The sequence below is a fragment of the Macrobrachium rosenbergii genome, chromosome 59, assembly GCF_040412425.1.
Source record: "Macrobrachium rosenbergii isolate ZJJX-2024 chromosome 59, ASM4041242v1, whole genome shotgun sequence".
Classification (NCBI taxonomy): domain Eukaryota; kingdom Metazoa; phylum Arthropoda; class Malacostraca; order Decapoda; family Palaemonidae; genus Macrobrachium; species Macrobrachium rosenbergii.
In genome coordinates this window covers 25,450,178-25,466,979 of record NC_089799.1, presented here as the reverse complement: position 1 = coordinate 25,466,979, position 16,802 = coordinate 25,450,178, and the positions used below count along the sequence as shown (strand labels likewise).

The following is a 16,802-nucleotide window of genomic DNA, read 5'->3' as shown; positions in this document are numbered from 1 at the left end:
TGGTGGGCTCATTTGATCATAGTTTGAATAAGGTTAACATGGAGATAGAATAGGTTGTTCCTCACGTTAGCTTTTCAAGAAAGGTATACTTGATATCCCAGGCCAATGGGATGGTATTCACCCCGATCTTTTTAAGCTCAGATGGAGAGATATTCATAGAAGCCCAGTTATTGAATGTCCAAATGACCACCTTAACACTACTATCGAGAGGAGAATTCCTTCTAATATCTTCAAGTTTCATCTTAAAGATAAGCCATTGTTTAACCCCGCGTGTATGCTTGCCTCCCATGAAAAACAAGCTTATCATATGTGGAGTAGCAATTAATCAGACATTTTGTGGCATTATTTCATAAAGTTTAGAAGTCAAGCTCAGGTTATCTATGAAAGAGCCGAGAGAGCCCACAGTGAAGGTGTGAAGATCTTACTCTTTAGTGGTGATGAACATAAAATGGGGTCTACCCTTAAGTCATTGCTTCTTGGAGTTGATTAAAAACTGCCTCCCCTTATTTGAGGTAATGTAAATGCTTAATATTGTGTTAAAGAGAAGGCAGAACTTTTGGCATAAGTCTTCGTGAGCAAACAGTGTGGCGGGTCCTTGGTGTTACCTAAGTCATGATTTCCAGAGCATAGGACATGTTCAATGGCACTTCAGACCTCGGGAAGAATCTTTCCTGTCTTTTTTTTAAATAGACTGCTGATTTCATTGCTCCTAAGATTACTACTATTTTCAAAAGGTTAGTTGGACTTGAAGATTTTCCTTTTGTTTGGAGGGAGGGAAACGTTGCTACATTACCTAAGGGACTAAGTCCGCCCTCATGCTCCACAGAATATAGGCCAATTTCAATTAGCCTTGTTTTATCAGGTTTTTCCGTAGCTGCTCTCTAAGCATCCTGGTAGGTTTGTTGAAGATAATAACATGCTACCAGCATTACAGTTTGGGTTTCAATATATACCAAGTGTTCTTGATGAGGGTGTAGAGGTATGCATGACTGGCTTGGATTTTAGTGCAGCCATTGACAGTGTGAATCATGAAGCACTTCCCTACAAGCTGAGATTAATGGGAATTGATGGATCCTGAGTATTTTAAATAATTTTTTAATAGGCAGGACCCTCAGAGTATTAATGGCCAGTATAATAGCTTTACTGATATCATTTCAGGTGTTTCTCAAGGCAGTGCTCTTGGACCTTTGCTATTTATTATCTGTACCAGTGACACGTGGTAATGTCTGAAAAACAAACTGATTGCATATGCCGATAATGCTACTCTTTTAGCTGTTGTTCCTTTCTCAGAACCTTAGGACTGTCATTGCAGAATCTTTGAATAGGGATCTGGATCATATTCATGAGTGGAGTAAGCTCTGAGGCACGAAGCTCAACCCTTCTAGAACTCAAAATCTGATAGGTGATCCACAACGCTTTTGCCTTTGCATCCGGATTCACATTTAAATGGTACTGTTTAAATCTTAATGACTCTATTAAGATTTTAGGTGTCATTTTTGATAAGAAATTGATTTTTGAAAAGCTTATACATAATATTACTTCTTCTGTTTCCAAAAAAAAAGTTGGTATCTTGCGGAAATGTTTTCGAATGTTTCGGGATGAAGTTATTATATCCAAGTGTTTTAACTTATTTCTTCTTCCTTGTTTTGAATACTGTTCTGCCATGTACTCTTCGGGTGCTCACTATCATCTAAAGTTCTTGGATAAAGTTATATCATCAGTCAAGTATATTTCACAAACTCTTAATGTTGACTTGTGGCAAAGTCATTTAAAGGGGTGGAAAAGGATAGTTATGTGTTTGGTAATGAACTAAAGAGTCATATGTTTAACATATTGCTTCGATTGGTGCTAAGTCCCATGTTTCCATTGTATTGTCTGTGTATAGCATTTCATTTCATGTATAGCGACAGCATGATTAACCCATTTTTTACCATTTGATTAATGTAATTTTCTTGATGCAAAATATTTATATTTTTTCTAAGAATTCCTTCTGATATCAAACTTGAAGAGAACCATTGCAATAAAAACTATTTTTATACCATTCATATTTTATTATTTCGTTGAAGTTGTAGAACACACATGAAACAACTGCAAGAAATTTTATTGCCAGCCATAGGCAAATATGTCTTCTTCAATTGTTAATGGTAGGATGGGCGATGGTAGGCTGGATGAGAGTAAGTGTAGCTATATCTGTGTCCATAACTGGGAGAAGCTTCTGCTACTGGCTGTGGGTCAGCAGACCTTCTATGATAATGATGTCCATAACCATATGTTACTGGGTAGTAGGAATGACCATAGCCATAGGAAGGCTCAGCTTCAGGTTCTGGATCAGCAGACCTCTTATAATAGTGATGGGAATAGCTGTGGCTTGCTGGGTGATATGCATAATAGTGACCTCTGCCATAGGAAGGTTCAGCTTCTGGCTCAGGATCAGCAGACCTCTTGTGGTAGTGGTGAGAATAGCCATAGCTAACTGGGTGATACCCGTAAGAGTGGCCATAGCTGTAAGAAGGTTCAGCTTCAGGTGCAGGATCAGCAGACCGCTTATGGTAGTGATGAGAGTAGCCATAGGTGACTGGGCGATACCCATAGGAGTGGCCATAGCCATAAGAAGGTTCAGCCTCAGGTTCAGGATCAGCAGATCGCTTGTGATAGTGGTGTGGATAGCCATAGGAAGGACGGTGATGGTAGCTTACGTGGCCATATCCTCCATAACTTGGCTCCGCCTCTCGCTTCTCTATTTCAGAAGCGCAAGCAAAAGCCACTAAGAGTGCAAGCACCTGAAAAATAATGTTGTATTTTATACTGGATTCGTAATAGAGTAGCTTCAATTTATCGAAAGAGATATATTATAACACTACACAGAGGATCGTTAAGAGGGTCAGAATCTCCACAGAATACCTCTCGGTCTTAACATGCACTTCTTGGTAAACAATATCATTACGAAGTTTTAATTAAGTAATATTGAGTATTATTTTTTAAGAAATAAATTTTAAAGAATTCTTTAAGTACAGATTCAAGCCAACTATACTAATAATATTATTATAATGAGGAAAATTATATTAGATATTAATGCAAAGTCTACTTGGTAACCATAATGTCATTTTGGATATGTGCAACTTGCTTTGGTATCTGTACTACGCGTCTTTATTGTATAGTGGGAAAGATAGATAATTGGGTCCTTATTCCAGCAGCACAAAGTTTATATGTAGCCGATTTCGTTGATGAAATAAACTCGATTTTAATCAGCTACATTTTGGATTTTTCTTTTCACAGAATGCATTTTTTGTACCAATACTGTGGATTTATTACAGAAAAGAAGTCAAACTGCAGTCAATGTTCACCTATTTGAACTTATTTGACTTTAACTAGAAAATGCGAGCAATATTCAAGGAATTGTTAAGAATGCTTAATTGCTTATAAGCAATTTCATAATTATATATCGTCTCTGAATAGCAGAAAAGTTCTTTATTCTGGAGAGAGGGAAATGTTAAGAAGATAGTGATGAATCTTCGGATTTACGATTAAAAGGAATGATGTGCAAAACGGAAATTCAAACTTAGTAGTTAATAACTACTAAGTACGATACAAGGGAATAAAGGAGAGAAAGAAAGAGATAACAGGAATGTAAGATAGCAGCTGTCATATAAGAAAGCTTTAATATTGTTGATTTGGCAGAAACCGGAAAATGTATTCCAATCGACAAATTACGTTTTAGCTGTAAGCGAGTACTTAATGGATGGTAATTTACGTATGTCTGATGCAACAATCAAGATTATTGAAAATTACAGATGAGATATACCAACCAGAAACTTCATTGTTGCTTGCTAATGTTGTCTTTGCCACTGCTGGGCGAGTGTGTGTGCTTGGAAACCCTTCCTTCTGACTTTTATACTCCACAGTCAAGAAAGTTTCTCCATTTGTGGTTGCGACATTGAAGAAAATATGTTACAGAATCCGTAGGAGGCGAAGATCAAACATCTTTCAGCTGAATCTTCAGGCTGCTTAAGCTTCCTCGAAGACTAAATTTAGCTGTTAAGGGAAAACCACTTCCTATATTAAGACAATTGATGGCATTGAAGAAAAGCCACTAAACTTCCCTTCAGCATGTTAAAGTTATCGTCATATATGAACAATTTTCAAGTCTACGTAATGAATTTTACCATTTAAAATCTATTCCCAGTAGAACACTTAATTCAAATTATATAATATATCGTAAATACTAATGATAAATTTTTCGAAAATAGTAAGAATTCAATAAAATTAAAGAATGATGACGTATAGGATGATATAGTTATTTAATTATATTTATAATAATGACGACGAACACAAAACCCTAAGTGACAATGATGACAATGACAACAAAAATAACTGCAACAGTAGCAACATCAGCAACGTCGTCATCGTCTCCAACGGTGCGTGATGCAAAGAGTTATGACATCCCACCACTCATCTCTTTCGCGTATCTCTTCTCCCAGAAATCTTACGTCAACTACATCCTTCCGTTTTAAAGCACTCATGTAAGTAGGTCTGGGTCTTCCTAATCTTCAGGTGACCAAAGTAGCCCAGGGGAACTCTATCTTTTACTCTTCTCTCTAGGGTTGTGGGAACGTTCTGTTCAAGCCATCTCCATTTGGTTTTCATTATTATATCACCTTATGGTATCATTTCTAGCTCTGTCTTGCCATCTGACCCCTCATTATCTTCTTGAAGCTTTATTCTCAAACAGACAAAATTTCTATCCAGTTTTCTTGTCCTACTGTGACCTTATGTAATTTCAATCTGCCTGATTTCAAAATCTTATTCAGCTTGCCCATTGCTTGGTTTCCTTTTTCTAGTTCATCATTAAATGTGGACTCATGATAATCTGTACTTTATGTCACTGTCTCTAAATATTTTTAAGGTTTAACCTCATTAACCATTTCTCAGTCTAATGTTATTTCATCCTTTTGTGCATGCTCTACATGCAATATTTTTTTTTCTTCAGTAGATTTTGGGTTCCAGATTTTTGTATTGTGTAGTGTTTTGCTGATTAAAGCAGTAACGGATGCATATTCAGAGTCTGAGAAGAGCGAGCACCAACAGTGAAATATTATTCCCTTAATAATGCAAATTCTCTTGACAAGACACCTTCAATATAAACTTGTGTTAACTGGTTTCATGGATAATTTCAATTAACTTTCCACATTTAGTGAGCTTCCATACTACTGGCTTGACGAATGCCTTCTAGCAGTGAAACAATCAAAGGGATTTTTAAAATCCATTGATGCTGCACACATATATTTGATCTGTGCTATATTGCTTTTACAAAACCAATATGTAGCATTTTCTCAATTTATTTCTTCACTAAAGAATGATTTTATTGAAATGTTTTCATTGCAACTGATGTAAGTGCAATGTTGCAATGCTTCTATAGTTACCTCGTTCAATCAGATCGCCTTTCTCTGGAGCCTTGGCTATGATATTCAATCCCCATTCATCATGATTTGTTTCCTCATTCGTTTATCAAGCAAAAACGTTTTTTTTTTTTTTTTTTTTTAGTTTCAGCTAAAATCATCTCTGCCGCGATTTTATCATAGCCTAGTGCTTTCCAACCCGAAGTTTCCCTATATATTCCATTTCAAAAGTCATGAATTCATTTTTAGGTAGATTCAGGTTTTCTGCAACTTCTGGTATATAAATCAAATCGTCTCAAACCTCTTGTTCATGGCCTCAGAAAAGGCTCTTCCAGTGTTGCGTTTCTTCTCCTGAAATTGTATTTTACCTATCCTTTGCCACAAGTATTTCCTTTATTTACCAAATGGTTATTTCATTAATAATCTTATGGTCTTCCCTAACACCAAAAACTCGCTGAATACATGGTTTTGTTAATTAAGCCTGTTTGCCCAAATATTCTCTGAAATCTTCTTGGTCATCGTAAACTTTGAAGGCTTTAGTAGTTAGCACATTCTACCTTGCTTTCCTCGTCTCTTCTCTGAAATTTGGATACCTTATTCTTTTGCTTTTGTTCATTCTTTATTATATTCTAGACCTCATGCAGTATCAAAAATCTCGGTCTGATCAAACATCCAAGCACTTCTTTTACCTAGCTCTGTCTTGCCATCTGACCCCCTCATTATCTTCTTGAAGCTTTATTCTCAAACAGACAAAATTTTTACCCAGTTTTCTTGTCCTACTGTGACCTTCTTATGTAATTTCAATCTGCCTGATTTCCTTTTTCTAGTCCATCATTAAATGTGGACTCATGATAATCTGTACTTTATGTCACTGTTTCTAAATAAGGTTTAACCTCATTAACCATTTCTCAGTCTCATGTTATTTCATCCTTTTGTGCATACTCTACATGCAATACTTTTGTTTTTCTTCAGTAGATTTTGGGTTCCAGATTTTTGTATTGAATGATTAAAGCAGTATCGGATGCATATTCAGAGTCTGAGAAGAGCGAGCACCAACGGTGAAATATTATTCCCTTAATAATGCAAATTCTCTTGACAAGACACCTTCAATATAAACTTGTGTTAACTGGTTTCATGGATAATTTCAATTAACTTTCCACATTTAGTGAGAATGCAATAGAAACAAAATCGTCCATACTACTGGCTTGACGAATGCCTTCTAGCAGTCAGGAAACAATCAAAGGGATTTTTTAAAATCCATTGATGCTGCACACATATATTTGATCTGTGCTATATTGCTTTTACAAAACCCACCTTTTCATATGTAGCATTTTCTCAATTTATTTCTTCACCTAAAGAATGATTTTATTGAAATGTTTTCATTGCAACTGATGAGTGCAATGTTGCAATGCTTCTATAGTTACCTCGTTCAATCAGATCGCCTTTCTCTGGCAATTCAATCCCCATTCATCATGATTTGTTTCCTCATTCGTTATCAAGCAAAGCTTTCTAGGTCGCACATCACGTTTTTTTTTTTTTTTTTTTTTTTAGTTTGCTAAAATCAGATTTTATCATAGCCTACCAACCCAGAAAATATTCCATTTCAAAAGTTGAATTCATTTTTAGGTAGATTCAGGTTTTCTGCAACTTCTGGTATATAAATCAAATCGTCTCAAACCTCTTGTTCATGGCCTCAGAAAAGGCTCTTCCAGTGTTGCGTTTCTTCTCCTGAAATTGTATTTTACCTATCCTTTGCCACAAGTATTTCCTTTATTTACCAATCATGGTTATTTCATTAATAATCTTATGGTCTTCCCTAACACCAAAACCACTCCTGAATACATGGTTTTGTCAATAATCATAAGCCTGTTTGCCCAAATATTCTCTGAAATCTTCTTGGTCATCGTAACCCCACCTTTAGTAGTTAGCACATTCTACCTTGCTTTCCTCGTCTCTTCTCTGAAATTTGGATACCTTATTCTTTTGCTTTTGTTCATTCTTTATTATATTCTAGACCTCATGCAGTATCAAAAATCTCGGTCTGATCAAACATCCAAGCACTTCTTTTACCTAGCTCTGTCTTGCCATCTGACCCCCTCATTATCTTCTTGAAGCTTTATTCTCAAACAGACAAAATTTTTACCCAGTTTTCTTGTCCTACTGTGACCTTCTTATGTAATTTCAATCTGCCTGATTTCCTTTTTCTAGTCCATCATTAAATGTGGACTCATGATAATCTGTACTTTATGTCACTGTTTCTAAATATTTTTAGGCTCATTAACCATTTCTCAGTCTCATGTTATTTCATCCTTTTGTGCATACTCTACATGCAATACTTTTGTTTTTTCTTCAGTAGATTTTGGGTTCCAGATTTTTGTATTGTGTAGTGTTTTTGCTGATTAAAGCAGTATCGGATGCATATTCAGAGTCTGAGAAGAGAAACCAACGGTGAAATATTATTCCCTTAATAATGCAAATTCTCTTGACAAGACACCTTCAATATAAACTTGTGTTAACTGGTTTCATGGATAATTTCAATTAACTTTCCACATTTAGTGAGAATGCAATAGAAACAAAATCGTCCATACTACTGGCTTGACGAATGCCTTCTAGCAGTCAGGAAACAATCAAAAGGGATTTTTAAAATCCATTGATGCTGCACACATATATTTGATCTGTGCTATATTGCTTTTTACAAAACCCACCTTTTCATATGTAGCATTTTCTCAATTTATTTCTTCACCTAAAGAATGATTTTATTGAAATGTTTTCATTGCAACTGATGTAAGTGCAATGTTGCAATGCTTCTATAGTTACCTCGTTCAATCAGATCGCCTTTCTCTGGAGCCTTGGCTATGATATTCAATCCCCATTCATCATGATTTGTTTCCTCATTCGTTATCAAGCAAAGCTTTTAGGTCGCAAATCACGTTTTTTTTTTTTTTTTTTTTAGTTTCAGCTAAAATCATCTCTGCCGCGATTTTATCAAGCCTAGTGCTTTCCAACCCGAAGATTCCATTTCAAAAGTCATGAATTCATTTTTAGGTAGATTCAGGTTTTCTGCAACTTCTGGTATATAAATCAAATCGTCTCAAACCTCTTGTTCATGGCCTCAGAAAAGGCTCTTCCAGTGTTGCGTTTCTTCTCCTGAAATTGTATTTTACCTATCCTTTGCCACAAGTATTTCCTTTATTTACCAATCATGGTTATTTCATTAATAATCTTATGGTCTTCCCTAACACCAAAACCACTCGCTGAATACATGGTTTTGTCAATAATCATAAGCCTGTTTGCCCAAATATTCTCTGAAATCTTCTTGGTCATCGTAACCCCACTTTGAAGGCTTTAGTAGTTAGCACATTCTACCTTGCTTTCCTCGTCTCTTCTCTGAAATTTGGATACCTTATTCTTTTGCTTTTGTTCATTCTTTATTATATTCTAGACCTCATGCAGTATCAAAAATCTCGGTCTGATCAAACATCCAAGCACTTCTTTTACCTAGCTCTGTCTTGCCATCTGACCCCCTCATTATCTTCTTGAAGCTTTATTCTCAAACAGACAAAATTTTTACCCACTGTGACCTTCTTATGTAATTTCAATCTGCCTGATTTCCTTTTCTAGTCCATCATTAAATGTGGACTCATGATAATCTGTACTTTATGTCACTGTTTCTAAATATTTTTAAGGTTTAACCTCATTAACCATTTCTCAGTCTAATGTTATTTCATCCTTTTGTGCATGTGCAATACTTTTGTTTTTCTTCAGTAGATTTTGGGTTCCAGATTTTTGTATTGTGTAGTGTTTTGCTGATTAAAGCAGTATCGGATGCATATTCAGAGTCTGAGAAGAGCGAGCACCAACGGTGAAATATTATTCCCTTAATAATGCAAATTCTCTTGACAAGACACCTTCAATATAAACTTGTTTAACTGGTTTCATGGATAATTTCAATTAACTTTCCCATTTAGTGAGAATGCAATAGAAACAAAATCGTCCATACTACTGGCTTGACGAATGCCTTCTAGCAGTCAGGAAACAATCAAAAGGGATTTTTAAAATCCATTGATGCTGCACACATATATTTGATCTGTGCTATATTGCTTTTTACAAAACCCACCTTTTCATATGTAGCATTTTCTCAATTTATTTCTTCACCTAAAGAATGATTTTATTGAAATGTTTTCATTGCAACTGATGTAAGTGCAATGTTGCAATGCTTCTATAGTTACCTCGTTCAATCAGATCGCCTTTCTCTGGAGCCTTGGCTATGAAATTCAATCCCCATTCATCATGATTTGTTTCCTCATTCGTTATCAAGCAAAGCTTTCTAGGTCGCACATCACGTTTTTTTTTTTTTTTTTTTTTTAGTTTCAGCTAAAATCATCTCTGCCGCGATTTTATCATAGCCTAGTGCTTTCCAACCCGAAGTTTCCCTATATATTCCATTTCCAAAAGTCATGAATTCATTTTTTAGATTCAGGTTTTCTGCAATCAAATCGTCTCAAACCTCTTGTTCATGGCCTCAGAAAAGGCTCTTCCAGTGTTGCGTTTCTTCTCCTGAAATTGTATTTTACCTATCCTTTGCCACAAGTATTTCCTTTATTTACCAATCATGGTTATTTCATTAATAATCTTATGGTCTTCCCTAACACCAAAACCACTCGCTGAATACATGGTTTTGTCAATAATCATAAGCCTGTTTGCCCAAATATTCTCTGAAATCTTCTTGGTCATTAACCCCACTTTGAAGGCTTTAGTCACATTCTACCTTGCTTTCCTGTCTCTTCTCTGAAATTTGGATACCTTAAATATTCTAGACCTCATGCAGTATTCAGTCTGATCAAACATCCAAGCACTTCTTTTACCTAGCTCTGTCTTGCCATCTGACCCCCTCATTATCTTCTTGAAGCTTTATTCTCAAACAGACAAAATTTTTACCCAGTTTTCTTGTCCTACTGTGACCTTCTTATGTAATTTCAATCTGCCTGATTTCCTTTTTCTAGTCCATCATTAAATGTGGACTCATGATAATCTGTACTTTATGTCACTGTTTCTAAATATTTTTAAGGTTTAACCTCATTAACCATTTCTCAGTCTCATGTTATTTCATCCTTTTGTGCATACTCTACATGCAATACTTTTGTTTTTCTTCAGTAGATTTTGGGTTCCAGATTTTTGTATTGTGTAGTGTTTTGCTGATTAAAGCAGTATCGGATGCTTATTCAGAGTCTGAGAAGAGCGAGCACCAACGGTGAAATATTATTCCCTTAATAATGCAAATTCTCTTGACAAGACACCTTCAATATAAACTTGTGTTAACTGGTTTCATGGATAATTTCAATTAACTTTCCACATTTAGTGAGAATGCAATAGAAACAAAATCGTCCATACTACTGGCTTGACGAATGCCTTCTAGCAGTCAGGAAACAATCAAAAGGGATTTTTAAAATCCATTGATGCTGCACACATATATTTGATCTGTGCTATATTGCTTTTTACAAAACCCACCTTTTCATATGTAGCATTTTCTCAATCTATTTCTTCACCTGAAGAATTATTTTATTGAAATGTTTTCATTGCAACTGATGTAAGTGCAATGTTGCAATGCTTCTATAGTTACCTCATTCAATCAGATCGCCTTTCTCTGGAGCCTTGGCTATGATATTCAATCCCCATTCATCATGATTTGTTTCCTCATTCGTTATCAAGCAAAGCTTTCTAGGTCGCACATCATGTTTTTTTTTTTTTTCTTTTTTAGTTTCAGCTAAAATCATTTCTGCCGCGATTTTATCATAGCCTAGTGTTTTCCAACCCGAAGTTTCCCTATAGATTCCATTTCAAAAGCCATGAATTCATTTTTAGGTAGATTCAGGTTTTCTTCACCTTCTGGTATATAAATCAAATCGCCTCAAACCTCTTGTTCATGGCCTCAGAAAAGGCTCTTCCAGTGTTGCGTTTCTTCTCCTGAAATTGTATTTTACCTATCCTTTGCCACAAGTATTTCCTTTATTTACCAATCATGGTTATTTCATTAATAATCTTATGGTCTTCCCTAACACCAAAACCACTCGCTGAATACATGGTTTTGTCAATAACCATAAGCCTGTTTGCCCAAATATTCTCTGAACTCTTCTTCAGCATCGTAACTCCACTTTGAAGGCTTTAGTAGTTAGCATATTCTACCTTGCTTTCCTCGTCTCTTCTCTGAAATTTGGCTACCTTATTCTTTTGCTTTTGTTCATTCTTTATTATATTCTAGGCCTCATGCAGTATCAAAAATCTCGGTCTGATCAAACATCCAAGCACTTCTTTTACCTGCAGATTGCTATCTATTTTTGATGCCGTAGAAACAATCATTGATTTTCTCTTTTCATCAAACATTGTTTCTAAAGCTGCAAATCTAATTCGACATTCAGTTGCAAAAGCCTCTCGATTTTCATGTGAATTGGACAAAAATATTCTGTCAGTTATTTTGATGGGTACTTTTAATTTCATTTTAAGTGAGGCAAAGACAAGTTGTTGATCACTGTATATCCCTCTTCCACTATAGCTGCTAACATTCCTCAGGGTCTTTTTTTCGCACTATAAATGGCTATATGACCTATAAGGTATTATGCTTTAAAAACGAAAAATTATTGGGTATTAAATGTATAAAACGAAGTGATTACAATGAATAGGTTTGCTAAAAAAAAAAATGCAATAAATGAGGTACTAGCACTGCATGAGTAATAAACCGCAGAAAATATCTTGTCACCTTGCTGAATATCATTAATAAGCAAATATGTAGATAATTACTATATAAATTAAAATTCGGTCTTTCCCACCCTGATACCCTCTATTCCTAATAGGGTCCTCTACAATTGTATCGGGAAAAAACAAACAAGTCATTTGCACCATCAACAATGATAGTAAATTTATGTGTTTGGCTTGGGATTACTTTGTCTTATTTAACATTTTAATCTGCATTGATTATCTCAATTTTCTTTCCTGTATCATTTTACATTTTGTAGGGTATTCCTATTATGTCTTTAACTGCTAAGTTCTTCATTTGATTTTCTATTGCTTCCGTTATAATTAATGCATATAATAGTTTCTGATAACCTTTCATAAGATTTATATTATAACTAGAGCTTAATTAAAATATTTTGACTATTCAAAAGTGTGATTTCTTAATGAAAAGTATGTATCCTTTTTGGCAATTAATTCTGGTAACAAACTTATAGAAAAGCATTTCAATGAGAGTTATTTATGTAATGTTCATTTTTTATTATTTCGTCTCAATTTCGGAACATTTATGAACTATCCACAAATGAAATTTTAATGTAGCCATAGGCTTATACATCCCCCTCTGTGGCTATTAGTGGTAAGATGGGCGAAGGCAGACTTGGTGAAAATAGCCTCAAGTATATCTGTGCCCATAGCTGGGAGAAGGTCCTACTGTTGGCTCTAGATCAACAGATCTTTTTTGATGATGGTGCAGTTATCCATAAGTTACTGGACGGTAGCTAGGGTACCCATAGGAATGACCATAGCCATAGGAAGGTTTAGCTTCAGGCTCAGGATCAGCAGATCTCTTGTGATAGTGGTGAGAGTAGCCGTAGCTGACTGGGCGATACCCATAAGAGCCATAGGAGGGTTCAGCCTTTGGCTCAGGATCAGCAGATCTCTTGTGATAGTGGTGAGAGTAGCCATAGCTGACTGGACGATACCCATAAGAAGAGCCATAGCCATAGGAAGGGTCAGCCTCAGGTTCAGGATCAGTAGATCTCTTGTGATAGTGGTGAGAGTAGCTGTAGCTGACTGGGCGATACCCATAAGAAGAGCCATAGCCATAGGAAGGTTCAGCCTCAGGTTCAGGATCAGCAGATCTCTTGTGATAGTGGTGAGAGTAGCCGTAGCTGACTGGACGATACCCATAAGAAGAGCCATAGCCATAGGAAGGTTCAGCCTCAGGTTCAGGATCAGCAGATCTCTTATGATAGTGATGAGAGTAGCCATAGCTGACTGGACGATACCCATAAGAAGAGCCATAGCCATAGGAAGGTTCAGCCTCAGGTTCAGGATCAGCAGATCGCTTGTGATAGTGAAGAGAGCCATATCCATAGGAAGGACGATGATGGTAGCTTACGTGGCCATATCCTCCATAACTTGGCTCTGCCTCTCGCTTCTCTATTTCAGAAGCGCAAGCAAAAGCCACTAAGAGTGCAAACACCTGAAATACAATAAGCAATACATTATACTGGAGTCCTAGAAGAACGACTTCTATTTATCACAAGAACACTGAGAGGCTCGCTAAGAAGGTTAGACATTCTGGAATACCTTTCGGCCTCCAAAGTATTCTTGATAAACTTACATTGTGAAGTGTAATTATTATCAAGTTTTGTAAAAAAAATTGTAAAAGAGTCCCATTAAAACAAAATAGACCGCAGTACTGATAATAAAAATAGCTTTGTAAACTCATTGTGGTTTTGCTTCATATGAATAAATCATACTGCGGTCGACGATGACATAAATCTATTTATACATTTTACCTGATAATACGAAGAACAGTGTAGGATATGCGGTGAATATTTTGGCTTTAAACTTCTTGCGTGCTCATATATGGAATATGATTAAACACACACACACACACACACAGAGAGAGAGAGAGAGAGAGAGAGAGAGAGAGAGAGAGAGAGAGATATCCTACGTACTAACTAATATCTTATGAAAAATACTGAAAAATATATTCAAGCCGACCGATATTTCAGCTTTAAGATTTAACTACCGGATAGTAATTTACATATATTGTGCGATTCAGCAATAAAGATTACGAAACATAATAGCTTGGTTATACTAACCAGAAACTTCATTGTTGCTTGCTGATGCTGTCTATGGCCACTGCTGGGCGAGGGTGTGCTGCACAAATCTTCTTCCTGTCTCATATACTCGACAGTCCAGAAAGTTTCTCCATTTGTGGTCGCGACATTGAGGAAAATATGTTACAGAATCCGTAGGAGGGGAAGATCAGATATCTTTGAGCTGAATATTCAGGCCGTTTAAGTCACCATTGTGCCTAAATTTATCCTTTGTACTTAAGTAAACCATGAAGGTTTTTTTTTTTGTGATGACGCGGTATTATACCTTCAGAGTATAACCACTTGCACTGTTTCATAGATTTCCCAAAGCTCAATCAGATATGTTGATATACGATCGCAAGACAATGTCGGCATTGAAAGAAAAAACCCTTTAGCCTTTAGTTAAATACTTTAATACTTATTTCTTATACTCGCCAGTGTTAATTCCTCTTAATGAGTTTTCCATATGATATTTGATTTCTTTAATTAAGACTAAATGATAATGATGAAAACCTTCCGATATATTAACGAAACCAGTTAGCTTAACGAATAATTACATATTTGTACTAGTATAAAAACTCATCTCTATTGATAAAAACTTCAGCGAACACAGGAACCACAGCAATGAAAATGACGGCAACAACGAGAACAATGACGTCAAAATCGTCATTACTGAATTAAACGCCGCGTGACGCAAAGAGCTTCCGTGTAATCCCGTCAATGTGCCTTTCGTGTGTGTGTCATCTTCTTCAAGTCTCCAGTCATCTTCATCCCTTTGGTTTGGGTCTTCCTACTTTTTTAGTGCCCAAAGGAGCCTAGATGACACCATCACGTATTATTCTTCCATGGGATTTCATGATTATCTCATCTATACATGGAACATTTATATTTCCTTTATTGTATCATTTCTAACTATGTCTTGTCATCTAACACTTAATATTCCTCTTATATTTTTTTCCCTAAAAAAATCTGCATATTCTAAATCCTTCAGATTTGTATCGTTACTCCAGTCTAAATCCTCCCTTCCGTCAACGACAACTTTTCAGTAGGAAATCTGAGAGAGGTAAACAGCATATGTGAAGTAACATTTCTTTGTATCACATCGCAGTTCAGTTGACTAGACCCACATTAACATTGAATCTACTCATTCTTGGATTACTTAAATTCCATACACTCTTGTGCAATGCATTTGAACACAAGCTTTTAATTTCTGTAGCTCCTGCCTGTTTCTAAAACCAGCTTGTCCATCTCTAAGCCTTTTGTCATTTTCTGTGTGTTTTGACATTAAAAATACTACATGTTTTCATTACCTTTGATAGGATATCTAATTCCCAGTCATCAGGATTTATTTCATCATTCCATATACATCAAAATAGCCTGGGCAGTATAAGAGATGTCATTTTAGTTTCATCTAAAATCATCCCTTCCGCGATTCTTTCCCAGGCTGAGTTTTTTCATTTCCTGTTTCTTTCTTAGTGATTCGGCTTCAGAAATTGCAGATTCTTTAACAAGTATATTCAGGTCTTCCTGTCACTTACTATAACCCCCTTTCATATATCTTATTCATGTTCTGCCTAGCGTTGTCTTTCTTCTTTTTCTGACGTTATTGTTAACTCATCCATTCTTTTGACATGCATTTCCTCTTTTTCTTTTTACTCGTGGATATGTCATAGCTTTCTAATGTCTACCTCAACACAAATGCCGCTCCCTGAATAATTTGGCTTTATCAACATCATCAGCTGGCAAGACGGAAAATTCTCTTCTGATCTATTCATGATCTTCGTTCAACTTAAATGTCTAGTATTCTCCCTGGAATTTTGGTACTTTTTATTTGCTTTTCTCTGTCGTTTATTATATTCGTGGTGTAATTCATTATACAAAGTGTCCGTCTCGTTATCCCATATCCAAATGCATATTTCCCAGCAGATTGATATACATTCTTGGTGCCAAACCAACTGTCATTGTTTGGCCACTTTTCTCAAATATGGCATCTAGAAATGGAAATCTATTTCGACATTCAATTCTATAAACCTCTTGATGGTAACCTTCAAGAAAATTGATCGTATTACCTATATATTCGGAAAACATTTTTGATGGGTGCTTTCAGTTTCAGTTCCAGTGCGTCAATCAATGCTGGTAATTACTTACTTTTTCTGCTCCTCTGCGGCTACTAATATTCCTCAGCGTTGGTTTTCTCTCGTGATTAATAGCTTAGTAATCCATTTGGGTTATATGAAGGCCACATGCAGAACTTACTTGGTAACAATATGTTATAAATGAAAATACTGCAACATTTTTTTCCTACTTAAATGAAGTAAAATGAGGCCAGTGGTGGTTCTTGAGTCAAAAATAGCTTACGATTTCATTGAAACTTACTTAATGGCCTCTATAAGTAAATATGCCGATTTACATCTATGTAAAGGGGATTCCCATTTTCGAGGAAGCAAGGCATGTTTTTTTTTTATATTATACTTAATAATCTTTGACGTTAGAAGCTGCTTGCATTTCTCAATGGATGTCTGCAAGTTAAGCAGGAAACACAAAGTAATTCACTCTTAGAGTCAGACAT

General features: G+C 35.9%; 2 protein-coding genes across 2 annotated transcripts; both read right to left on the bottom strand.

Moving 5' to 3' along the window:
- Positions 1–2,130: 2,130 nt before the first annotated feature.
- LOC136837457 (uncharacterized) lies at positions 2,131–3,818 on the bottom strand. The gene is made up of 2 exons (XM_067102239.1): positions 3,807–3,818; positions 2,131–2,780 (listed from the first exon to the last, which is right to left on the bottom strand). Exons 1-2 carry the CDS (start codon positions 3,816–3,818, stop codon positions 2,139–2,141), a joined length of 654 nt encoding a protein of 217 aa, XP_066958340.1. The 3' UTR covers positions 2,131–2,138.
- Positions 3,819–12,876: 9,058 nt separating this feature from the next.
- On the bottom strand, positions 12,877–14,248 carry LOC136837658 (prisilkin-39-like). Its single transcript, XM_067102532.1, has 3 exons — positions 14,237–14,248; positions 12,993–13,608; positions 12,877–12,944 (listed from the first exon to the last, which is right to left on the bottom strand). The coding sequence occupies exons 1-3, from the start codon at positions 14,246–14,248 to the stop codon at positions 12,877–12,879; spliced, it is 696 nt and encodes a 231-aa protein (XP_066958633.1).
- Positions 14,249–16,802: the final 2,554 nt, after the last annotated feature.

Coding starts and splice junctions, on each gene's coding strand:
- LOC136837658 (XM_067102532.1), bottom strand. Junction 12,945..12,992: donor GTATCGCCCAGTCAGCTACG/GCTACTCTCACC, acceptor CTGAGCCTGAAG/CTAAACCTTCCTATGGCTAT.